The sequence below is a fragment of the Grampus griseus genome, assembly GCF_964374135.1.
Source record: "Grampus griseus genome assembly, chromosome: 8".
Classification (NCBI taxonomy): Eukaryota; Metazoa; Chordata; class Mammalia; order Artiodactyla; family Delphinidae; genus Grampus; species Grampus griseus.
In genome coordinates, this window is record NC_139002.1 from 1,865,954 (window position 1) to 1,891,224 (window position 25,271).

A 25,271-nucleotide genomic window follows, 5' to 3' on the forward strand; every position below is an offset into this window, starting at 1 on the left:
TGGGAGGACACCCTGGGACAGAAGTAGTTGCGCCCTGTGTGCCCAGCCCCTTCTGTAATACCCTCTGCTGTTCTTTTCACAGATCCTCAACACTGAGCGGATCCATCAGAGGGGCACCTCCTCAGCAAGCAGAGGGCGCAGCCCATGGCGGGCTGGGGGGCCTGGGGGTGGGTGCTGCAGGCCTTCCTTAGAGCAGGCGTGGAGCTGGAGGAAATCTGCCACACGGCACACCCAGAATACCATCCACGGGAGCTGCTCTTCCACGGGAAGGGCCGACTGGACTGTGAACAGGAGAAGCCAGGATGGAAGACGGAAAGCCACAGGTTCCTTCCGTGACCTTGTCACCTTGGAGATGTCCCATGACTTCAGCTGGTTCCTGCCTCCTTGCCGTCTAGTCTGAACGCACCCCGCCTGTGCTGCAGTCACAGCAGTTGTTCCGGCGTCTAGGGCATCTAGTCTAGGGAGAGCTTGAGGATGCTCTAATTGTGGGGAACTCGGCCAATTCTCTTTGCATCCTTGGTGGAAAAAACCCTAACGCACCCATCTTCCTGCTGGGCAAACTGAATTGCGTCTGATTTAAACGTCCGAATGACCCCCCCACGGGCCACGGCTCCTGCCCTCCCAGCCTGGAGACCAGGAGGAGGAAAGATGGTGAGGAATTGGCACAAGGTTTGGTCACACTGCCTTTCTTGTCCTGCTCTGAGCCCTGCTCTGTGAGGTCCCCACTGCCAGGCCCAGCCCCTCCCACCGCCCACGAAGGGGCTCCGGTGCCCACGGAAGGAAGCCCTGCATGCTGGCATCTCCCCCAGAGACCAGTGCACACGCGTGCTCCGGGCGGGGGCGAGCATGGGGCAGACCGAAGCTCCCCAGAGCCCAGCCTCCCAGCTGGAAAGTGCCCGCGTGTCGCTCAGGAGAGTGGAACCAATGCGAGCCTTGGAGGAGGTCTGCTCCGCGCCCCGCGCAGATTGGTGCTCATGGTGTTCACCAGTTGTGTGTCTGTGCAGCAAAAAACCCGAGACGCTGCCTGCCTGCTCCCTCTCTCTTCTGCTCTCTCCCTCCCTTTGCAAACATTGGATTTAAACCTGCTCAGAATTCAGCACAGAGGAAGGCGGCAGCGGCAGCAGCGGCAGCCGGCCCAGCCGCGGGGACACCGCAGCCTCAAGATGCACCACCCCGCCTGCTGGATTGTGTTCTCCGTGACAACCGCCCTGCTCTTCATCCCAGGTACCCAACAGGGGCTCTCGGCTCCCCCCGGGCGGTTCGGAGCAGAAGGGGAAGGGGAAGGGGAGCCCGAGAGGAAGAGGGAGTGTGAGCTGCGTGTGTGGGGAGAGGTGGGCTCGCCACGCGCACACACTGCTTAGCTCGTCGCTCCTGCACACACGGGTGCTTGCAGCTTGGGTTTGGGGGTTCGCTCTCCTTTCAGGCAGTGGGTCTGGTGAGCTGGGTTCGAGATGTGCACCTGCTGTGAGGCACTGCAGTTGCTGTGCAAGGTGCTGGCTGGCTTTAACCAGTTGTGGTCCCAAGGGTAGGAGAAGAGGGGCTTCAACTCCCAGGGATAAATCCTTCTCGCCGCTTCTGTTGGGACCGGCAGGATAGAGGGGACATCCTGATTCCTCTCTGCATCTGCCGGCATCTCTTTTTCTGTCTCTCCCTCTTTCTCTCTCTCCCTCTTCCCCTCCTCCCTCCCCCCCCACCTCACCACCCTCTCTCCTCACTCTCTCTCCAGCCCCTTCCTCTCCCCTTCCTCCTCCTTTGCTCCTGCATTTCTCATCTTAACACAGTCCTGCCACCTCCATCCTTTCTTTATCTTTCCACCAAATGGGCAGATTGTGCCTTTGAAATTAAGAATCCCGTTTCCCCTTCCTTCTCCCCGCATCTGAAACGTGAATGTCCCTGACAGAATTTGGAATGTTTGCATCGGGGGTAGGGTGGGAATCTGGGTTTACCTGGTCCTCCTCAGCGCCTTCCCTACCTTACCGAGCCATTTAAACGTGGTCCACCTATCGCAGCAGTTACTTGTTTGCAGTGACACAGGTAAGATGCTGCAATCCTGCCAGAATGGGCTTAGTGGAAGTGTTGCAAAACCCAACACGTTGTAATAGGTTTGATAATTGCATGCGTGTCTTCGCAAGCAGACAGCTGAATGCCTGCAGGCATCCTTCAAACAATGCTGAAGGGACGGGGTTATGCTTCCAAGGGTTTAGGCAGCATACAGGGGTCTGTGGGGTTTCTACCCTAAACCCCAGCCCAGTGAGAATTTTCCTTTTTTTTCCCCCAAATTGAGACACATGCATTTGGTTAAACATGAGCTTAAACCTAAAATCCTGTGCATATATACACAGACATAAATAATAAGATTCTTAAGCCTTACATATCCTGTATGGGTAAAACACACAATTTTACATTTTTATATTCAGAATTACTTGGTTTTTGTTTTTAAGAACATAAAGCCCAAAGTATTTCTAAGCTACCAAAGTGAAATCAGAAAAATGAAAAGTTTATTGGGAAGAAGGAAGAAGAGGATGGACTGAAAAAAAAAAAAGGAGTACATCCATCGTTGAACGTGTTGTAATGCTGTGTTAAAATTGCACTTTTCCTAGCAGACATGGGCGCTGCGTAAGCACGTTCCAGGCTGTCTGCTGTAGGCTGAGAAGTTAGAGTGGGTGGGGAGTGTTGCTCTTCTTCCAAATCCAAGCCTGGGAGGGGATTTCAGCAGGACCAGCTCAGAGGGGAAGGCCTGCAGGGCGCTCAGTACCTGCTCCAGCCTGGTAGAGGGAGCCAGGTGGGCGCTCTGGGTCTGAGTGAGGGTCCAAAGTTTCCCATGGGTGTGAGCCCTGGCCTGGGTGACAGCTCTGGGCCCCCAGCCCCCGTCCTCCCGCTGAGCTGAGGCACAGCTGGCAGAACAGCAGCACTCAACCCCTTGGGATGCTGGTGGTGGGTTTGGGCTCCTCTCGTGGAATCAGAACATTGCACTTCCGAAGGGGGGAGGGAGCGAGCCCCAGGAGCTGGAGCTGCATTGCGGTGCACCCTGAAGAGAGCTGGAGCCCGGGGATGCTTCCCTGTAGAGCTCCCAGGCTCATCTCCCCTGGTGGGGAAGCACCCCCACCTGAAGCGGGCTCTGCTCCAGGGCATGGCCTCCCCCAGCCCCCAGCCCCTTGGCCTCACCAGGATGAGCTCGGCAGAGGGAAGGCATTTCTGCTGGAGGGCTGCTCTTTCCTGCTAATTGTGCTGGAAGCTGGCCTGAGCATCTCAGCCGGAGGAGGAAAGTTGGCTTTGGAGGTACCCGGAGGAAAGGAAAGCATCACCTCGGGAGGGTCCCTGCGGGAAACGGGACCAGGCTGTGTCCTAAAGTTCTGACAAGCGAATGGCTTACTTGTGACTTCTTCCTCGCCTCTTTTACTTCCTTTATTATGTGTTTATAGACTTTTCCCCTTTGTTGCTAGTGATGCTTTTCCTCCCATCAGGGTTAATACCAGCTCGTTAGCCATTTACTTTTCCTGCTTCTAAAGACAGAGGCTAATGCAATCACGTAACCTTGACCTGGTTGGGCCTCCATGCCATTTCACTCTGCAGCCTATTTCTCAGTGAAACACGTTTCCATCCCAGAATAATTTTAAGGCTAATGTTGTTGTCGCCTGGTGCCTTCCAGGGGGGAGACCGATGGCCATGAATTGCTTTTCTAGGCAGAATCTCTAGGACAGCAAAGACAGTAACAAGTGGAAACCATAATGAGCCCACACCCGAGACGGGGAGAGGTCTCTGTTGACAATTTAATTGTCACTCCAGGCTTGAGATGTTCCTGAGACCCTGAGCGCCGAGAGTCGGGGGGCTTTTGTGGTCCCGGGCAGGAGGAGAGATGGGCCTGTGCAGGGAGCCTTTCTGACCGTGGGTCTGGGGACTTTGTGAGGGAGGAGTGGGATGGGAAGCAAGCCTGCAGAAGCAGGAGGTGAAGAGTGCTGGGGTTGTAGATTAAAATGCAGAACCCCTACCCCACCTCAGACATGTGTTGCTAACAAACACCTCCGGTCCCTATCAGCCCACTTCGTGTGTACTTGAGAACCTGTCCACGGCCTGCAGCATTTGAGTCCAAACCCATCTGTGCCTGCCCTTTTCCTTCTAGCCTGAGACATGGCAGGGCAGCATGGAGGTGGGCACGGGGGCTGCTGTCTTTATGGCCAAGGCTCAGTTTCTGAAGCAGAGCATAGAGTCACGCCAGCTGGGGGCCCAGCTCGCTGATGGGAGGATTGGCTCTCTGATCTGGAGGGCTTCTGTTCCCACGTTGCAGTCATTACCTCCTGTTTATCCCCTTCTCCTCAGGTTGGTTTAGTCATCTCAGAGTGTCCTCTGGGCCTCAGTCTATCAATCTGTAGAAGGGATTCCAGCAGCATAGGCTGCTTATCTCCACCTGTGTGGAGTAGCCAAAAGCATAGGTTAGATGACAACAAGGTGAGTGTAAAAAACCCAACCTGGTCTCCTAGTCATAGGGCAGAAACAGGGGGGTGTCGCACAGGATGGGGGCGGGCATTCCTTCTGGTGGAGCAGGCTGAAGGCAAGGCTGACCATACTGTTCTGGGCACTGGGAACTAACGGTCCAATCTCCCCCTTCATTTATCCAACAAGACTTTATACAGGTTCTGATTAGACATAGTACAGTGAGTAAGTACTCTCCTGCCTCAAGAACAGAGGTCCATAAAACAGGGAGTGATTCAGTGTGTTCCTGCCCTTGGACCCTGATGCCATAGGCCCATGGACTTTGAGCTCCCTGGGCCTTGGTTTCTCTGCGTGGAAAACTAGGGCAGCAGACACACACGGCCCCTTTGGTCCCGATGTTGCTCTGTGGTATTTTCGGGTGCTCTGCACATGGGCTTGTGCATCAGCTTCGGACAGTCGGTGCTCCAGGGGCGCTGTCACCTGCGGCCTCGGCTGTGGCTGTCCTGTCCCAGGCTTACTGGGTGGGGGCCCCTAGGCTGCTGCCTGGGCTGGGGGAGAGGAGACACGGATGGCCCAGCCTGGCTGTTCCTGTTGCTGATCTCAGGCATCAGCCCACAGAGGGCCAGTAGCTGCCAACAAGCCCGGCTGTCTGCAGGGGTGGCTGTTCGCACCTCCAGATGCTGGGTGGCACCTTCCAGACACGGGGGCCGGGCGGGCGATCAGAGGAAGGAGACAGGCTGGCATCGCCTTGGGACGGCACCTCTCTCCTCTGCCAATCCTTTTGACCCCGCTAAAGGTGCCGAGCTCCGGGCCCCGCGACATCTGCCCCTTGAGCCGTTTCATGCTCTTGATGGAAAACTAAGACTTTGCTTCTCAACCCAGGAGGCCTTGGCTGCCTCTGCCTTCCCTTAAGTGGGGAGGCACTAACACGGGGGGCAAGGATATAGTTCCATCTGCTAGATTTCTACCACTCAAGTCTACACCCTGAGATGGAGGTGCTTGTGGGGCCCGTGGCGGGACTGAAGGTAATTCTGAGAATGGGCAGGAATAAACCCTGTAACCAGAGATGAACTTGAAGACAAATGTGCTTGCTATTCCCTTCCTGTAGGTGTGAGAATACACATACCCCCCTCACTGTCCTCCACTCGTGTCCACACACACACACACACACACACACACACACACACACACACACGGATGCCTCCAAGTCAGAGCTTAGCCACCCTCACAGTCACATCCACAGCCCCTTCAGGAAAGTAGCCTCTTCCTCTGAACTTACGTCTCTGCCCTTGCAGAGCTCCCTGCTGTAGCCACAAGCCTGGGTGCTCTCCTTGTTGGCGCTGTGGCAGCAGACCTACATGCTGCCTGTACCGCAGTCAGCCATGGCCGTGCGCATGGAGCACTGCCCCAGCGATGCAGAGACCCTGTTCATCCTCCTGCCACATTTTGGCCCCGGAGCCTGGGCGAGGCCGGCCTTGCATTCCTTTCTCAGCACCTCTGTCTGTCTGCCTAGACCCCATGGTGCTGAGAGGCTGGGGACTCGCCTGCAGTCACTAGACTAACTAAATTAAATGTTTGCCAAAGGCTTTGAGACACTCCTGGGCAATGCGCTGGGTAAGTGCAAGGCATTATCATTATGATGCAGGCTCTTTCCTTTAATGAGCGGAGATGCTGTGCAGAGACACCCCCCAAAGGCCCAGACGGATCCGTGCACGGGGACACAGGCCACTGATTGGAGTGGCTGCTCGCATGTTCCCAGGAAAGGGTAAGCGACAGGCAGGTGGCATGCTGACACCCAACTCCGGAGAACCAGCATATTCCACATCTCAAGGTACAGACTCTCTGAAACAGCCTGAGTGGTCATTCGTGAACATTTATCCGTAGGGAACTTACAAATGCTGTTTCACCACTCCTGGGAGTTGCTTAGTGGCTGTACGAAGCATGATGAAAGTGTCACGCTTTGTGGCCTACCTGGGAGAGTTACCTTCGGTCTCACTTGCTTCTCAAAGAGATCATGAGCTAGGCAGAGCTGAGCTTGTCTTTCCTTTGCTTAAAACCCTATGCAGACTTCGGGTTGCCTCTGGAATAGAGTCCAAAGCTCTCAACCCAGTCCCCGGGCCACAGCCTGGCCCGTGCTCCATATCGCTCGGGAATCAGTCCCTCAAACACACCGTGCGCTCTCCTTCCTCAAGGGCTTCCCCTGTGAGGCCACCTGAGCTTGGAAAACTCTGATCCTCCTTTCATGTTTCTGGATAAATATCCTTTCCATCCTTCAGGGCTCAGCTTAAGTTCCTCTTTCCCAGGAGAGCATTCTCGATGCTCGTTTCCTTCGTTACTGCCAAGTCCAGGATGCCAGGTTCCTCCCGCCTAACACTGTGGGCCCATATATTTTACAGTGATTCTCTGTGTTATGCCTCGCTTTCCCCCCTGGACTGTGGTCCCTCAAGGTAGGGAACACATCCGTTTTGTCCTCCCACATGACCTTGGTGCCCAGCACGGTGACGGACATAGAACACGTGCTCACAGAGCATTTGTGGAGTGAATGAGTGAGCAGATGAATGGATGGACACATGCACGGGTGGCCAGCCAAGCTCACACGAGTACTAAGGGTCAGCTCCTCTGTTCTGTCGTTCTGTTCCAGCCATTGAATCCTCAGGCATCTGGGCCCCTGGGCTGGCCTGCCCATCGGCTTCCCCATCTGCAGAGTGAGGGCGGACAGGCTTTGCTAATGGGAGGTGGAAATGTTTGAAGGATGCGGTAGAGACTGCTCATGCCAGTGTTCACGCCTGTCAATAAACACCAGCCCCGAGCTCCCAACCAGATACGCACACGGCGGCCCAGAGCTGGAGATGGTGCTTTTGGATTTCCTGTCGCGTGTCGCCACAGACACGCCTGAGAGTGAGAGACTCTCCGTAAACGCAGACGTGGGCCCCGATGTGGGCCAGCGGCTGCATAAGAAACAAAATCACTCACAGGTTTAAGCAACTCCGGGTACTGATGAAGCGGCCCGGTTATTAGAAATCTAGAGTCATGCCTGCCGTGCCAACAAGTACACGCTATAGCAATACGAGGAGGGATTGTGACCACAAGAGGACACTGATAGCATAGGGTGAGTCGTGCTTGAGCAAGTGACACACACACGGGTTCATGTTCCTATGGACGAGGTCAGAAGGGCTCAGTAAATCCGAGGAAATGGAAACAGGGCTTCTCGTGTCTTATACCGAGTCACTTCTTATAGCTGAGCCGATTTCAGACGTGCTTGTTCGTGGCTGTGGGCTTCTGAGCAGCAGGGGTCTTGCCTTGCTCCTCTCTGACGACGATGCCACAGGTAGCAGGCAGATTCACTTGTCTGACATGTTTATTGAGTGATTACTATGTGACAGGCACTGTTCTGGGCACTGGGAATGCAGTGCCTGAACAAAAGTCTCTGGTCCCTGCTTGCAGGAGGTTCATAGCCTCGGGACCTCCCTGGCGGTCCAGTGGTTAAGACTTCACCTTCCAATGCAGGGGGTGCGGGTTTGACCCCTGGTCGGGGAGCTAAGATCCTGCATACCTTGTGGCCAAAAAAAACCCAAAGCATAAAACAGAAGCAATATTGTAACAAATTCAATAAAGACTTTAAAAAAATGGTCCACATCAAAAAAAAAAAAAAAAGAGAGAATCATTCTAAAAAAAGAAAAGAGGCTCACAACCTCGCGGGAGAGACTGAGTGCCTCAAACATGTGTCCCTGTGGAGGGAAGTCAGAGCTGATACAAATCTATGCGAGGAGAGGTCTGTGCCGCCCATAGGAAGGGCTTGACTTGCCAGGGAGGTAAGATCACTTGCCCGAGAAAGTGACCGTTGAGCTGAGGTCTGAAGGATGAAGAGCAGAATTTATCCAAACCCCGGGAAGAGGCAGAGTGAAGAGGACGTGCAGAGGCCCCGGAGCAGAAAGGACCAGGGGACGTTCTCCTGCTTGGCTGGAGCGTAGAGGAAAGGTGTGTGCTACACGATGAGGCCAGCAGCCCTGGACGCTCACGTTCGTCATTTTGGTGTTTATTCTAGAAGTGACGGAACCCCAGTGATACGATGCACCTAAGATACATAATTGAATCTTGTTCTTGTGCATTTTGAAGAATGAATTAGAGGTGAGCAAACTCGGAAGGGATGAGGCCCCCAGAGTAGCTCAGGTGGGAGACTGCTGGTGGTGTTGGATTGGAGAGACACAGGTGACGTGGAGCCGCTGCAGGAAAGTCAGAGGTGCCCCAGATGTGTCTGAAGAATCTGAATCTAAAGGAAACCCACCGTGAGCACCAGCAGTGCCTTTGGGAACATAGAGAAGAGGATCTGTCCTCCATGTCCTGCTTACAAACCATTCGTTCAGCTCAGGTGAAATTTTGCCCAGAACCAGAAATAAGCTGTTTTGGAAATTCCATCATTCCTTGAAGTCTCATAATCTCAGTCCCTTCACTGGTGTCCTCTCGGGGTCCAATATAGGAGCTTAAAATTGCATCATTCATTTCCCAATCTGTCAAAGAGATTGCAGAGAGCTCTAGCTGTGTTACCTGCTGGATCTTGCCCAGGGTTATTTGCTCCTAAAAGAAACCAGGCATTTTAGAGAAGCTTTGATTGGACTCTAGATTGATGTAAGGGCACCAAGATGCAAAGTTTTCACAAATATTATTGTGATGTCACAAGAGCATGCATGACCTCCCTGTAACCACCACCACCTGGGTGAGTCATATTAATTTATGTAGAAAAGTAGAGCCCTCAGGACTGAAAGGGATGCTGGAGATCATCTATCCCTTCCTTTCATTCTACAGATGAGAAGACTGAGGCATAGGGAGTCCAGCTTCTTAGCTAATGTCACATAGTCAGCAGGGACCCGACCAACATGTCGACACGGAGCTTCAATAACCTGTGTTCATAGCCCAGCTGGTGTCATTTCAGCGTACGCGGGGCTGAGCTGAGCTTTGCCTCCCTGTCGGATCCCCTGTTGGAAAATAGACTTGTAACCTCAGCTGCTCTGTTTCCCCGAAGCTCTCTCATCTTGGTGCACAAGGAGCGTGTGGAACAGGGTGACTCCCCGGTATCCGGTACCCAAGGATTAAGGTGACAGGTCAGAAACAAGAGAGAAGCCTGTCCTCCTCAGAGGCATCCTCATACTTTGAATGAGCTTTGTAAATGAACTGGGAGACTTCTAGAAATCAATTGATCCTTGATATGCAGAAGGAGATGCCCAGGGTGGTACAATATCAAATTCCAGGTACGTGTCAACCTGTCCTGTGTGGTCTACCCACTGCAAAAGGCACCTGCTTTTATCATCACCAGACTATCAAACCCAAGAGAAAATACACACCGAAAATACCATAAATGTGACATTAACAATTCATGGTGAAACGGTAACTGACGGTGTACACAGCACCTCCCCGTACATCGTCGCTGCTCCGTGTGATAGTGGGTGAACGCCCGTCCTCCCCCTTCCCTGCTCTGCCCTCACGGTGGACCATGCGGGCCTGGGCACGATTGAGAGATCAGCTCAGAAGAGCCGTGGACAGTGCAGAACAGGAAGCGGGGCTTCAGATTCAGAGCAGACAGGAATGCACTGGTGACTGTGCTTGGGCCAGGCTCCTATGGGCATTTCCCTGCTAGGAAGACAGGCCTGAGGAAGCCTTTGCTTCTCTGAATGAGCCAACCTGCTTCTTCCAAAGAGCCCAGTGCCAAGGGAGCCCCAGCTCCTTGAAGGGAGAAGAATGCTGGAAGAGAGAGTGTGGAGATGGAAATAGCCCGTCAGCCTCCAAGGGAAGCGGGAGTTGCCTTGGGAGTCCCCCTGGCTTCATCCCACGGAGACGACAGTGCCCAGTCTTACTTGGCACTGGGGTGGATGCCTCTTTGGGTGAAGCCCAGATGGGAAGGGATGGGGAAAACCACTCTGAGGATTCTGCATCTTTTCCTGATGGGCCCTCCCCTCCTTTTGTTTAGGGTGAGATTTTTGGGAGTAAAAGGGCACTGCCTTACAACTGCCCCCAACAGTGTCCGTGAAGATTGGACCACTTCTTTATTATGACCCGGACAACTGTTTTCTTTCTTCTTTCATTTATTTATTTTTACTGTTAGGTATAAAATGAGGTACAAGGATATATTGTACAACACGGGGAATAGAGCCAATATTTTATAATAACTATAAATGGAGTATAACCTTTACGAATTGTGAATCAGTATATGGTACACCTGTAATTGTATAATATTATACATCAACTGTACTTAAATAAAATATGGTTTATTTTTATGGTGGATGCCGAGCCCTTCTGCCATCCCCTGTGGGAGAGTGTGGAAGCGGGACCCGGCCTCTGCCTTTGCCTCTGCACTTGTGAACTGGGCGGCCCTGGGCAAACAGTTGGACCTCTCCGAGACTCTTCATCCTGTCTACCAAATAGGAGGAAATAACTCGTTTACCTACGTCCTGGGGCGGCTGGGAACTTCGTAAGGGATGCAGGCAGGCGTGCGGGGCTCGGCGGCTCCAGGCGGCAGGCCTGGGTCTCAGCGCGTCCCTCGGGTTGGCGTGTGTCTGGGCCTTTCCTGCTTCTCCTCCTGCGTCGGCCCCCTCACTGCTGACCCTGTCCTGCTCTGGCTGCCACAGGCCGTGGAGCACATGCCCGAGTGCCCGTGATGGTGGTTCAGGAGGAGGAGGCCCCTTTCCGCCCACTCCTGTGTTCACGCCACAGGCCTTGGAGCACATGCCCGAGTGCCCGTGATGGTGGTTCAGGAGGAGGAGGCCCCTTTCCGCCCACTCCTGTGTTCACGCCCCTAGGCTTGGAGCCCTGTTTGCTTTGCTTCTTCTCCTTTTTCTGTGGAAAGTACTGGAAGTGGTTTGTTTTTCCCCAGCTGAGCTGCTCTGGTCCCGTGGGTCTCTGTTTTTTGGGTTGAGATGAGAGAAACCCAGATGGGGCTGAGAAGAGTGAAGTTCGGGTGGAAAGTGCTCTGCAGCCCTGAGAAACGGGCTGCCCCGTGTGCCTGTCTGCTGAGCTCGCTGCCACCCCTGCAAGTAGACTTTCAGGGAGCAGTGCGGGGCTGAGAGGCACCTTAGTGGGAGGGGGCCTGCTCGCTCCCCTGACACATGCTGCAGGGGACCGACCAGTTCCTCCCGCCGCGGGCTCAGCTGCGAGGCCCTAGTGACCCAAGTCCCTCTGTTCAGGCCCAGGGGACCACAGACCCTGTGCCTGTACTGGGCCGAGTCCAGCATGAGAGCCAGGGACGCAGCTGTGTGCTTGGCTGGTGAAAGGAGGTGAGGTCCAAGGTCACAGTCCTGTCTCGTGTCCTCCCTAACCCCACCTGCTCAGCTTCTCAGACGCCTCAGAAAGACCCAGCCTGAGTGGAGATGCCGAGCGGGCCCAGGGATCCAAGAAGGGCCCCACACACCAAGCACACCGCCCACAGTGAGAGGTGAGAGTCTTTCTGTCCATGTCCCCGGCTGCCTTCTGAGTAGCTCAGCCTGCGGGCCCCCCTGGAGGCCGGGTCCCCGTGGGAGAGTGGAGCCTGCTTGTACCTTCACCATGTCCTGAGTCTCCTCTAGTCTGGGATCAGGGCGGGGGAGGGGTGCTCTAGCTTGGAACTAGAACACTGGTATTTCATCAGATTTTAGTTTCCAAAATCAGATTTTATGCTGCAGTTGAAGAGCGGAAGTGGTGGAAGAGCGTTCAGAAGGATGGTGGGGGGGAACCACAGTACACTGTAGACTGTTTTTCCCCCGTGAAAGCATCCTATATTCTCCATCCCTCTTTCTTTTCAATTCTTCATGACAGTTTCTTTGTTCCGCTGCTTTGTGATGTGACATCTGGGAAGGCAGTGACTGTGGTAGGTTTTCAGTAAAGAGAAAGTTCTTCCGTTAGTTTGACTTGTCTTCTGTTAGGGTTCCTAGGTATCGGCTAAGGGCCTGGTTACCATCAGCAGATCTCTCGCTCCTGTGTTTGGACCCAGGAACTGGGTACATAAGAAATATCTTCATATTCTCTTGAGATTTCCGAAGGCCCCTCTTCTGCATCGCACTGAACGTGGTGGAGGAGACAGGGTCAGCGTGAAGGCCGAGAGAGCAAAGGTTAGGGCTGGAGGGAAAGTCAGGGACAAAGCGGAGCTGGGGTTGGCTGGAGGCCAAAGACAGGGAAGGGTGAAGGCCAAGCAGCAGGCCACTGGGCGATGGGGGCATAGGGAGGAGACTGGGCAGAGGATGGGCCCACCCAGCACGTGGGCAGGGGAGTCGGGGTCTCAGCCCCGGGGACGCCCCCTCCTCAGAGCAGAGCCCCTGCCCAGTGCTGAGGTGGTGTGCAGACGCTTTCTGTGCCTATCACCCTCTGGGGCAGAATCCTCTGTGGGCAGAGCCCTGCCCAAGGCCCCAGAGGGCGAGCCCAGCAACCGAGAAACACCAGGGGCCCCAGGCGTGAGCACAGGGCATCCTGGTAGGTACAGCGACTGCCTGTCCCTGCTCCTGCCCCTCCCCCTGGGGACCTTTAGCCCAGAGCCCCACAGGCTTGGTTGCATTTGAGTGGGTGCAGTCTGTGCCCCACTCCCGGACCCCAGCTGTCTCAGATCAAGCAGAGTAGTTCCACTCTCACCTGTTTCATACCATCACTTTGTACTATTTACAAAAATGAAGACCTACTCTATGACCAGTGGTCTCCAAACTTCTTTGTTTTAGAGCCTATACACACAATGTATTTTTTTAAGCAGAAATAATCTATGTTGCTACACATATGTGGTGACCAAAAGGCTAAGATAAAAATAAATAAATAACAATAGGAATGCTGGTACTCCTTCCCTTCATTCCATGTAACACTCAAAGCATCCCTGGAGACCAGCACCACTCAGGGGCTAGGGCACCGGCTCATGGGACTGGAGTCAAGACAGAAATGTCGCATCATGGTTGGCAGAAGGCTTCTAATGGCTCTGCTCTGGCTGCTTCTCTCTGGGACTTAGCATGGGATGTGTCCTTGGCCACAAATCACTCTGGGTGCTGGTACAACACAGTTGCTATGGCAGACCCCATCTTGGAGCAGCTGTCATGTCCTTCAACAATTCTGTCTTTGTGGTAAAAATGAGTAACATGTCAGTGGATACAGACCAGTATTACAGATGTTCTCTTGTTTATCAAAAAAGACCATTGAAGGGAAGTAAATGCAAAACAGTCTTTGGGAGAGAAAAAGCTAAACAGGGGGACCTTCCGTTCCAACTGCATGTGGTTCCTCACCCGAGTTCTTGCCCTCTTCTCCCTCTGTCCCAGCTCTTCTCCACGGACCACCTGCTGCAGAGACATCCCCCTGGGGGAAAGTCCAGCCAAGGGAGGGTTGGAATTTTTCGCATGGGTGTTAGGAGACCACAGAAAGAGAGATGCACAGGAAGGAGTAAAGTAGGAAACTTGGCGGCACTGGGTGCATTTTCCTGTGCGTTGTCCCAGCTTTGGTGGCAGCCCCCAGGATGGGGCTCTCGGGTCTTCAGCCCCTGCCTCTGCTCTCTGAAGCCCACAGGTGTGTTGGCTTTGCAGCCACGCTTCTCACGGCTGCTCTTGGCCAACGACCAAGCCAAGCAGAGGTGCTGGGTTGTGGCCGTTCTTGAGAGACATGGCTTCCTTGATGGTCGACTTTGGCCTGAGGCTCCCCAGGGGCCTGGCCACACTCCCCTTAGGAGGACACTGCGTCCCCACATCCACTCAGCCTTCCTGCGGCCTCGCTCTCACACTCCCCAGGTCAGAGGGCCTGGGTCTCCAGCTCTGTCCCCATCTTCTCTCCCAGGTGCTTCCCTGGCCCATGTCTTGACACTTCGTCCTACCTGACGTCTGGTTCTGGGGGATCCAGGCTGACATTGTGCTGGGCCCAAAGCAGGCCTGCAAGCCGAGGCTCTGCTCCCCAGTCCAGCCCTTCCCAGTTCGATGTCGCACAACCCAACCCGCTCTGCAAAGCTGAGCCAGGACTCACGGGCAGGCCTGGGAGAGCTGCGCAATTGTCAGTTCCAGGAAGAACTTGCTATTTTGGACTCTCCTAGCCCTGGCCCTTGGAAACCCTCCTCTGACCCAGAGTAAATGAGACATTTTAATAACAAGTCCCCCAGATTCTCGCCTGGGTTTCTGGCTTCTCTGGACTGATGATAAAGGTGCTTCCTTTCTCCCTCGACAGGACCTGAGTCCGTTTGGAGATGCAGCACACACCGTGCGTTCTTTCTGTCTTCCTGGTTTGTTACCTGGAGCACATTCACTGTGTAGCTCATAAAGCGGGTTCTACCCTCCCGTGATGCTTCCGTTGTTAATCGTTACGGTCACACGTTAGCTTCTGGAACGTGATTTCCCTAATGCCCCTCTGGCACCGGCACTCTTGACACTTGGCAGGACACTTCTCGGTTGTGGGTCTGCCCGGTGCATTGCAGGACGTTTAGCAGCATCCCTGGCCTCTGGGCATCAGGTGCCAGCAGCACCTCGCCGGTTGCGAGAACCAGAATTGTCTCCAGGCGTAGACCGATGTCCCGTGGGGCAGAAAACTGCTCCTGGCTGAGAATCACTGTTCTTTGGTGGTAAATGGTCAGTACAGTATCCTAGCAACCCCCTAACTTATGTCAGTTGTCTTTCTCACAGCTAATGAAGGACAGCCATCTCTTTTTATCCCATAGGCCCGCACCTCTGAGCGGTTCTGGTTTCAAGCCTGTGAGAAGCTTCTAGTTCTCAGTTTATTTGTCCCACTGAAAATCGATTTATCCCAAGCCTGTAAATCAGGTCATCAACTCCCTCATCTGGGCCGGGTGCTCTCTGATGAATGCTTTGTAGGAATGGCTGACAAGAGGAACACGTTTGATAAGAATACCACTAGGCATGATGGCGGGGCTGTTCTCTGGAAGACTACGTCTGGAATAAAACAGATGTGAGACGTCTTAAGGCATAACCGCGTTATTAGTTTCGCTGGACTGACTCTCTCAATGAGCGTGCCGTCTTTATTAGCCAAACGATTCCAGCACCTTTTCTTTAGGGCAGACTTAGATGTTACTCTGTTAGCTCGCGGGTAGTCAGGAGTGTGCGTGACAGCCCAGATAAGATTCCTGTATACAAACACGTAAACCTAATCTGAAATGCAGTATCTAAGGTAGTAGGGGGTAAATAGTAGCGTAGACCTGCTCACGGTGACGGCAGCAGTTTTGAGATCAATTCAAAACACTGAGCCAGCTTGAAATGAACTTCCTGCAATCAGGAAGTGAGAATGGCGCTAAATATTTAAAAGGACCCTTGACTAAAGTGTTTGGGCTGCTTCTTGATGAAAAGGGGGCTCTCTGGCCAGATACTCAAGAGTGTCCTGAGCCTACCCTCAGTCACTTGGTGACAGGGACCGCCAGGAGCTCCAGGTGCGGAGGGCGGGAGCAGACACAGGTGAGCTGGAACGGAGGAGGCGAAAACTACGCAGGCGTGTTGCAGGAATTCCTTCCTCTTCAGTCCGTTTGGAAGTGGCCTGCAGGCCAAAGCACCAGGCCCGTGTTAGAGAGGTCAGTGTCTCAGGGCTCCAAACCTAAGGAGCGGTCAGACGCCTGCCTTGTAAATCACTACGGCAGAAGGCAGACCAGACTTTGTCCAGCCACCTCCCTGCACTGACTGCTTGTTGCCACGTGAGCCTCTTTGACATCCTGTAGACACCGACAGTACTGGAGCTCTAAGTCCTCACGGATGCCCAGGGATGTGATCTGTTACCGTGGTCCGGGATGCCTTTCTCATGGCCTTGACCAGTCCTGAGGCTCCTCTGCACCTCGCAGAAGTGTCCCCGGGTTCCTTGGCCATTGCAGAATCCTTTGTAGCCCTGGAGGGCCTTTGGTGTGTAAGGACTGACCCTATGGGGTTCTGAATCGTATTTCTTTTCTATACTCAGCTGGTCCTGTGGCCTGATTTCTCTGCTGCTGGGTTGTTGACAACACTAATTTTAGAAGCTACACTTAATTTCTGCGATCTAGCGCACTGATGAGGATCTTTTCGCGAGCCCCACTGTAAACGCCAGAGCTGGTTTAGGTGAAGGCTGCTTCGTGGTGCAACTCCACGTCGGACGATTATTCCGACAAGGTCCTGCGGGCAGTGGGCGTCTGGTGCGCACTCAGCCTCCGCCGGGCGCTGGAGGCTCGGGATAGGGGTCACTCGGGAAGGGGCAGCCCAGAAAGCCTGCAGGCACGTTGCAGTGTGCTCTCCTGCAACCGTCTGCGTAAACCTCCTCCTGGAAGCACGTAGAGGGAAGAACATGCTCTTGAAGCTTCACCAGGGAGGTTCCTGGGCAGGGGGGGCGGGCATTGGAGCCGAGTTTGTAAAGGGCTGGAAGGTCCCCTCGAGGAGAAGCCGGCCAAGACCTGCATGAGGCACGTGCAGGGTGCCCGGGGCTCGGGAGGAAGGTCAGAGGCCGGGGAGGCAGTGAGAGAGGTGGAGGGTAGTCTAAGGGGTCCTCCAGTCTGCAGCACAGAGAAGGTGCCATGCTCTGTAGCCCAACAGCCTCAGGCAGAGTAAATACAGGGGAAGGGGTAGGAGAAGCGGCTAGAGAGGTGGGGTCCCCATTCGATGAGCCTTGTCATCCTCTGTCAGGAGACTGGCTTCACTCTGAACTGGATATGGGGCTGCTTTAGGGATTTGAGCAGAGGAGTGCCATGAACTCACTGCTGAAGGTGGAGGCAGGGAGACTAGGGGACTACTGCCGTGGTCCAAGCAAAAGATGGGGGGGGTGGACTAGGGTGACAGCAAAGGAGGTGATGGAAGTAGCTGACAGGCATCCAGTGAAGGCCGAGCTACTGGCCGATGGGATGTGAGAAGAGAACAGATTCACGGAGTCCTCCGGATTCTGTGACCAGAGCAACTGGAAGGATGGAGTTGATGCCAACTGCAGGGGGATCCGTGGGTTTGGGGGAGAATCAGGAGTTTACTTTGCACACAGTGAACTTGGTGCATCTACTGGGCGTGTAGAGCAGGCAGTTGGATGTAAAGAATTGGGAGTGTGTGTGTGCTTGTGCATGTGTGTATGTTTGTGTATGTGCACGTGCGTGTGTGTGCGTGTGTACATCCAGGCATCCTCGCCTGGATTTGTTGGCGCACAGGTAACATCTCCAGCCTCAGTGCTGACTGAGATTACAAGGGGAGGGAACACAGAAGGAAACGGGAAGGGGTCCAGACCCCGAGCTCCGGGAACTTGAACTTTGAAAGAGGTGGAGGAGATAATGACGTGGATGAGCATCCGTGGTAAGATGTCACTGGGCTGGTAAAGGGCCGAGGCAGCAACCAGCAGGTGGGCGACCTGCAGTCCTGTTAGGTACAGAGCTCTTGTCCACATGTCACCCATCACTGCAGGATTTGACTCAAGGACCACGGATGGTGTTATTATTAGGAAAGTACAGGCCCTGTTCGTAATGTTTTCTTAAGTATTTAATGACAGGGCGAGAGGAGAAGCCGAAGGCTGGGGAGGCTACGTCTGTGCCCACAAATGGTCAGCATCATAAGGGACCTTAAAGTCACTGGAGCCCAGTGGGGAGACTTGTGTGGGTTCACACAGCGTCGTGCGGGACGATCAGGTACAGAAACGAGGTCTGATTTGTCCCAGTTCAGGGTGCTTTTCACGCTCTTCCCTCTTGGTGAGAGTTTACCGTGGATCACACCAGAGAAATAATACTGTGAAGATCTGAAGGCCTTTCTGCTCAGCCTGGAATGGCAAGACTTGGAAAGGGTCGTCCAGGTGTTGGTCCTAGGCTACTCAGACCCACATCTCGCGGCTGTGCACGACCTGCATGCACCATGACCAGCCAGGGGCATCCGACGGCTGCACAGAGGCCCGTCTGCATTTCTAGAGGCGCAGAGCTACAAGCAAACCTTCAGCAGAATGACTTCTCCCTGTGGCCTCCGTGCTTCTGACATCAGAGGTTTGGCTCCTGTGTCTGATTTAAGGGGGAAGTGTGGGCGTGAGATGGATCCCAGCCGCCTTCAGAGGAGCCGCCCAAGAGGCGGTGGTGTCTCACAGAAAAGGCGATCAGTAGCTGCTTCTTGAGTAATAGCCAGTGGGCGCCTCCACCAGGTGGGAGCGTCCCCCGCCAGCGGGTGAGCTGGAGAGGAGGGGCCTGAGCTGCTAAGCACCCACACACCCTCGGCCACCGTCTCAGCCTCTCTGGGACTTGGATTGGAGCTGCTGGTGTAAATCAGGGCGAGAAGGCTAACGAGCAGTCAGAGCATTAGAGGACATCAAGGCAGCCTCAGGGTAAACACTGAGCGGCGTGGCCACCCTGCTGCAGAGAGGGGCCACGCGGGAGTCAGGAGCGGGTCTCGGGAAGCACAGCCCCTTCTGTCTGTGCCGTCCTCCTGACGGGGGCTGCTGATGCCAAGCACGAGGGGCGCCCAGCCAGCCTCCGCCCCGTGTTGGTGGCCCTGGGCTCTTTCCTGGCTGTCGGGTGTGCGCCCGTTGGCATCTGGCTGCTGACACAGGAAGATGAGATCTGGGGTGCCGAGCCCGCCTGGGGGAGGTGAACTTGAAAGAGCTCTCCGTCGCCTCCCTATCTCCCCCTCCTCTGCGTGACCAGGGGCTGGGGCCGATTCCTCACTGGGCCAGAGAGCGCGGCACTTAGAGCAGCCCCTGACCCCTGGCTGATGGCTGTAGGTTGAACTTGCAGGTGGGCTGGGTCAGGGTCAGGGCTGTGGACCTGCAGTCCCGCTCCCAGACTTGTGGCCCTTACTAAGCCGGCCTCACCCCTCCGCATGGGAAACTGGGGGCAGAAATCACCCTGGATCGCTACGCTGAGTGGACCAAAGGCTCAGGGAAAGAAGGTACCAACCAGTGTTTAACGGCTCTTGTGGTCTGTGCTCCTCGCAGTGTGCTTCCTGGGCTAGCAGCGTGGAAATGAAGACTCTCGGCGCCCCCAGGTCTAGCCCACTGCTCTGATCTCAGCCCAGAAACAGTTTCTTCCAAGCAGCCTTTTTTGGCAACTTCACCCAATAAGCACCCCTCTCCCTCTGAACTTCCAGAGGGATGGTTCTCAACCTTGTAGGCACAATGAGACCACTGGGGAGGGGGGAGCTCAAAACACCCAGACGCGCGCCTGGGTCCTACTCCCGGAGATTCTGATGGAATTGGTCAGGGTACAACGTCAGGATTTTTAAAAATCTCCCCTGGTGATCTTAATATTGTCCCTGGCTCATTTGGGATTTTCGTGATTTACTACCCTCAGGACAATCACTTCAAAAAACGTCTTTACCTTGTGCCTCTAATCAGAGACTGAACCACTTGGGCACGGGAACTCTCCTCCCACTCCCCGAGTGAGCACACGTGGTTTCGGAGGGGATGGTGGGAGTCAGGACCCCTGAACGCTGGTCTTTCACGGCCGTGCCTGGCTGCGTGACCTTGCGTGGGTCACTGGACTTTTCTCAGCCTCAGATTTCTTCTCTACAAAAGGAGGTTGCACTGAAGCATCCCTTAAGGTGCCTGCCGGCTCTGATGTTTTGTAATTCTAATGAGCACTCGGAAGACGATTGATTGCAGCCAGCCCACCGCCTTGCAGCCTGGTGTTTGACCCATTTTAGCGTGCTTCTGTCACCCTCCTGCTTCACGGGAGTAAGCTGCTTGTGTTTCTCACCTCTGAAGATGTGTCTTCTCAGCGGGATGTTCAGCCTTTCGTGAGCTCATTTCACCAAGCCTTCTCCTAGTCCACCGTGCTGTTTAGTCCGAGTTACAGCAGGGAATCCATCGGGCCCTCGGAACGGGCTGGCTTGGCCCTAGAAAAAGGTCTTCTCTGTCCTGATTCCCACCCCGTGGAGCAACGGGGAAAACGGGCGCACTTTTTAAACCGACACTCACAGGTTAGAAAAGGGATGTGGGAGAAAGATCAGAGTGCAGGAACTAAAAAGAAAACATAAATCGGAGAAGCCAGATGCCTGCTGGGTTTGGAAGGAAGAGAGTGGGCGAGCACGCACACTGGGAACTGCAGACTCAAGTGGAGAACGTGACGGCCCCAAGGACAGCGGCCTCCCCAGCCCTGCACAGAGGCCGCAGTGGAGACACGCACAGAACAGGGCCTCCGGCCGTCCCAGCACGGGGCACTCACACACGCTGATTGAACAGCAGCTCTCCTGCTTGGGGTTCCAGGGTAAAGCTTTTCTGCTGCTGTCCTTCAGGCAACGCCCTTAGTTGTCTCTCGCAGCAGTGCCGTCTCTGACTGGACCAGGGACGGCTCGCCTCATCTCCTGGCATCTCCTGTCTCCCCAGAAATTCACCTGGAACAAACCAAACCAAACCCACCTACGCATCTCCTGAGGGATCACGATGACAGAGCAGGTGCAGGAGCTCGCAGCTTGGGGTCTGCGGGCTCCTGCAGCGAAGCCCCCTGAGGCCCTTGCTCATCCCCGCCGAGCACCTGGGGGCTCTTCTTAGGGGGTCAAGCTATTTGCAGGCCTTTGGGAATTAACCCTCTCACAGCTCTCCTGGGATCCTTTGTTCTGGTCCTTAAGACTTAGGCCAAGTAATTCAACAGTTTGGACTGAACCGAGGCTTCAGACGTGTGGCTTTTAGTCTCTTTGCTCTGGACTGTGGAAAATTGGATGAGACATTTTCTGTGCTGGGGCCTCAGTTTTTTTCAGATATGAGGAAGGAACTATAATATCTGCCTTAGTCGCAACACAGGACTTTTGTGTGGTCCAGGGTGCTGTTGGTAGAGATAATTTAGGAAACGGGAAGGACTGTCGTGCTAGCAGAAGGTGCTATGACTCTATCATGGTGCTTCCAGTTGTGTTGGTTCATACTGTTAGAGGCTTACTGTGTTTGGTGAAAACAGCCCTTGATCTCAAGGGGGAGAACTTGGTGCCAGCTTCCGATCAATGGGAAGTGGTCCCCCAGCCGGCTCGGGCTCAGCAGGGAAGAGGCCAGGACTGGTCATGGATGTCTGTGTGGAGAAGCAGGCTGAGGCAGGAGTTCAGCCTACTCAGTCCTGGTTCCTGCAGGGAGGGGCTTCATGTGGCTCTCGTCGGGGCGTGGGCAGGCATGGCGGAAGTTAGAATTAATGTCCTTCCTTGAAGGAGCCGAGGGAAGGATTGGTTCTCTTCCTTTTGGGGGCGCGGTTCACACCATTGCTTGTTCTGGTCAGCGTCCATAGACTAGGCATTAAGGGCAAACGTCCAGTGGTGGGCATGAGAGACGCAGGAGATGGGTATTATGTGCCTGGGGCCAGGTTTCTGGGGTCAAGTCTGAGGGGCCAAAGGAAGTAGGTGTAGGTGAAAGAGACAGGAAAGAGGGAGGGGTCAAAGGGCAGGTTGGGTGAAGCAGCAGAGAGTAAAGAGTCTGGGAGGCAGGGAGGGTGAGCCCCACAGATGGTAGGAGGTCAGGGAAAGGGCTGAGCTGACGTCAGACAGAGTCGCAGTCAGAACCCCTCTCGGTACCCCACACGGGGCCTCCTGGTGTAACCGAGCAGGACTGTATGGGGCCTTCCCGGGACAGACCCCTTGCCCGTATCCTCCCATGGGCTCCCCTCTGAAGTAGCCAGATCATAGTACCTGATGCACACTTCCTGAGTTGCTTTACAGATGCTAAAACCACCACCAAATGGAAGATGTTAACTACCTGATGACCCAGGCCTCCTGGAGCCTCAGGATTGATAATGTTGACCTGTGACCTCACCATCAACCAACCAGAGAACTGCGCACGAGCTGCTCGCATGCCCTGCGACCCGCCCCCCTCACCTGGCCTCTAAAAATGCTTTCCTGAAACCCATCGGGGAGCTCGGGTCTTTTGAGCACTAGCCGCTCTGGGCTCCTTGCTTGGTCCTGCAGCGAATGCTCCAGTTTCCTTCACCACGACCCCATGTCGGTAGATTGGCTTTACTGCACTCGGGCAAGTGGACCCAAGTTTGGTTCTCTGCCTGTGGCCACCCTTCTTCAGAAAAGCTGGGGCTGTCCTGTGAGGACACCTCAGTTATCTCTCTGCCCAGCGGGGCTACCTGCCCCCTTCTTTCAGGGGACCGTCTTCCAGACAGTCTCCAACTCATAAGACCATTTCTTTATTCCTTTTACTTAGACGTGAAGCTCTTCACAGACACGTGAGAAAGGTGAGGTCATTTTCTTAACTTCCCAGAGAAGGAATTCAGGGGTCAGTGAGGCCATGCACCCTTTCTAAGGCCCCTCGACGTGGGCGGTGGCCGAGTGCAGCAGCTTTGGCGCCCAAGCAGTGCCGTCCCGCCGCCCGCTGCCTGCCCACCATGCCGGCTCCATCCATCTCTCCTGCCTCCTTGGGGGCATCTCAACCTTTCTTAGTCTGTCTCATGTAAGGTCCCTGTTGGCCATTTTCGCTTCTGTATTTTAATGGTTTGGACTAATTTCCACTTTATTTTTGTATTTATTTTAACACAATCACTTATAATGAGGCTAATGACATTTTGTCTCCATGGTGGTGCATTTTAATTTGGTCTCGGAAATGTCAAAGCGATCAGGCAATTTGGTATCTCGGAAACACAAAACGTGGCGGTGACAATAGGCCCGTCCATCATTGCATCTCCTTGTTATCTGCAAGCTCCCGGGGCCGCCCTGTCCCACTGGGCCACGTCGCAGCACTGCCATGGACGGGGACAGCGGTAAAACATCGCCAAGACAAAAGGCGAGGCTCCCGCAGATGGGCCCTTTCCAGAAAGCAGAGTGAACACAATCAGATCTCAGCACTCAGCAAAATTTGCCCCTTTGGAAGTGGGCGTTATTTTCCCGGTGGCATTTCTGTGTCAACCCTTATCCTTCCCTCCATCCCGCGGTTCTCCTCTGAGCTGCCTGCAGTCACCTTTCTCTGCACTTTCCCGTTCTTTCTTTAAGACAGCGCTGGCTGTTTCTGGTGAAGTAAATATTCTAGGCTTTGCGCCCCTGAGGTTTCTACCTCATATTCCTCTTCCTCTTTTCACAACCTTTTAAAAATGTAAGAAACATTCTTAGCTTGCATCCTGTATGGATGGTCAGGCAATCTTGAATTGGAGGGTGTTTAGGGAAGCGTTTACGGGTATTTGGTTGGCGAGTTGAGTCCCGTTGCTTTCAGCGAGGAGGTCATTGGAGTCTCTGTCCCGTGTAACAGGGCTCCGAGCAGCCAGCTGTGCTGAGGGTGGGGTGGGTGGACTCTCTGATGGTTAAGTGTCGGCAAGCGTCTGCACAGGTTGCTGACTGTGGCTTTGCTTTGACTGTGCGATCCCGTCTTGGCGGGTGTCCGTCAGGAGGCCTGCCTTGTCCCAAGTTTGTCTGAACTTGGAGCTCTCGCCCTAGACCTGCCCGTCGTGCTCTTGCATCCTTGCCGCCCAGCTCTCCTCTAGCCAGCCTCCTCTGCACCCTGCTCTGCCCTTGGCAGGAAGGAGACGTTGTTTCTGCAGACTGGCCGGTGCCGCTGTCTCGGCTGAGAGCACCAAGGCTTGCTCCCTGGATGCTGATCTTTGAGATGGAAGCAGAACAGTGCAGGGGAGAGTCTGTGGTGAAACCTTCAGGGCAGGGCAGGGCAGGGCAGGGCAGGGCAGGGCAGGGCAGGGCAGGGCAGCTCCGGCCTAACCCAGACCCAGCCTGTGTCCTGGGAGGCGGCTGTTTAGAAGCCACTTTGTCAAATTCTTTGCCAGCTTTCCCATGCAGTAAAGATACTTTTATCTCTATAAAGCAGCAATAAGTGGACAGTATAATATATTTCACTTTTAATAAGGTGTTGCCAGTTGCACAGACTCTGTAGAGCAATTAGTGTCAGAAGCGCTAAGCAATGGCGAGAACCGCATTCGTGTTTACAGATGGGAAGGATTTACAGCTGCGTTTGGAGGAGCGAAGGGTGGGGGAGGAGATGCTGACCAGCTGAGGTTAGTTAAATCCACTGCCCGCCCCGCCCAGTGTATCTGAAACTCCCTGAAGGCAGGCCCTTGATGGTGCCTCGAGGTTCCTTCCTGGGGCTGGGAGGCCGTGCTGGTCCTCACAGGCTCCTGGCCCGGTAAAGAACATGGGTTTAGGGCTCCCACAGATCTGACTTTCAGAGTCAACTCTGCCACGTAAAGTTGACTCCTAGGCAGACATATTTCTATGAAGCTCATTTTCTATGTCTTTAGAAATGAGATGAGGAAATTATGGAGTTTAGAACATGGAGCCTCTTTGCAGTTCCGCCCTCAGACCAGCTGCTTCCTTTTACTCTGTGTCATTCCTGCCCCATCCTTGCTGCTAAGGATGGGGGCATTTTCAGAAATCATATCTAAGCTAGATTATTCAACTTGGCCCAGTTTGCTCAGAACTGTCCTGCTTTCAGAACTGGGAGCCCTGCACCCTGGGGACTGTCCGTCCCAGGCACCCCAGGATGGCCAGTCACCCTAAGTCTAGTCAAGAAGTATTTCTCCTCTCGCAGGGGATGGGCCCAAGTGTTGCTATAGCCTTTGAATCAGCAATCCTGGCCACGCGTTTCACTGCACACCAAACACAGGAGCAAACGCCCCTGAAGGAGAATGGCTGAGGGAAGCTTGTCTTGCAGTGAAGTGCTGCAGGATCTGGACAGAAAGTCAGAGGATCTGGCTAAAGGTTCTTAGATTAATTTCTTCCCTGAAGATGATGCTATGATTGATCCTTGGGAGGGAGAAGAGGCATCTGTGTTTTTTTTCCTATGCTTCTGTGTGTTGAGTTTGTGTCCGTGGACTCACACACACCTGTGGATCCACTTCCCTGAATCTTGCACGAGACCCTTAGCCCAGCCCACCGAGGGCGGGCGGTGGGTGGAGTTGAAGACCTTGGACCTGCGAGGAAGGGCCTCAGCTTCTTGGAGGTCCTGGTGCCCGGCTGAGGGGTTCAGGTGACCCCGGGCCATGTTCTCAGGCTCCGACCCGTCTCAGTGTGGACCTGGCAGGAGGTCTGAGG

At 54.4% G+C, this 25,271-nt stretch overlaps 1 protein-coding gene across 2 annotated transcripts in view; it reads left to right on the forward strand.

Moving 5' to 3' along the window:
- Positions 1-974: 974 nt before the first annotated feature.
- OPCML (opioid binding protein/cell adhesion molecule like) overlaps positions 975-25,271 on the forward strand; it is a gene marked incomplete at both ends in the record, with an annotated part of 1,076,008 nt that continues 1,051,711 nt past the window's right edge. Inside the window, one exon of one of the 2 annotated variants that reach the window (XM_082660307.1) lies at positions 975-1,224. In XM_082660307.1, coding sequence (XP_082516433.1) covers positions 975-1,224 — 250 coding nt within the window. The remainder of the gene's footprint in view (positions 1,225-25,271) is intronic. The other variant, XM_082660309.1, reaches the window with a different exon arrangement.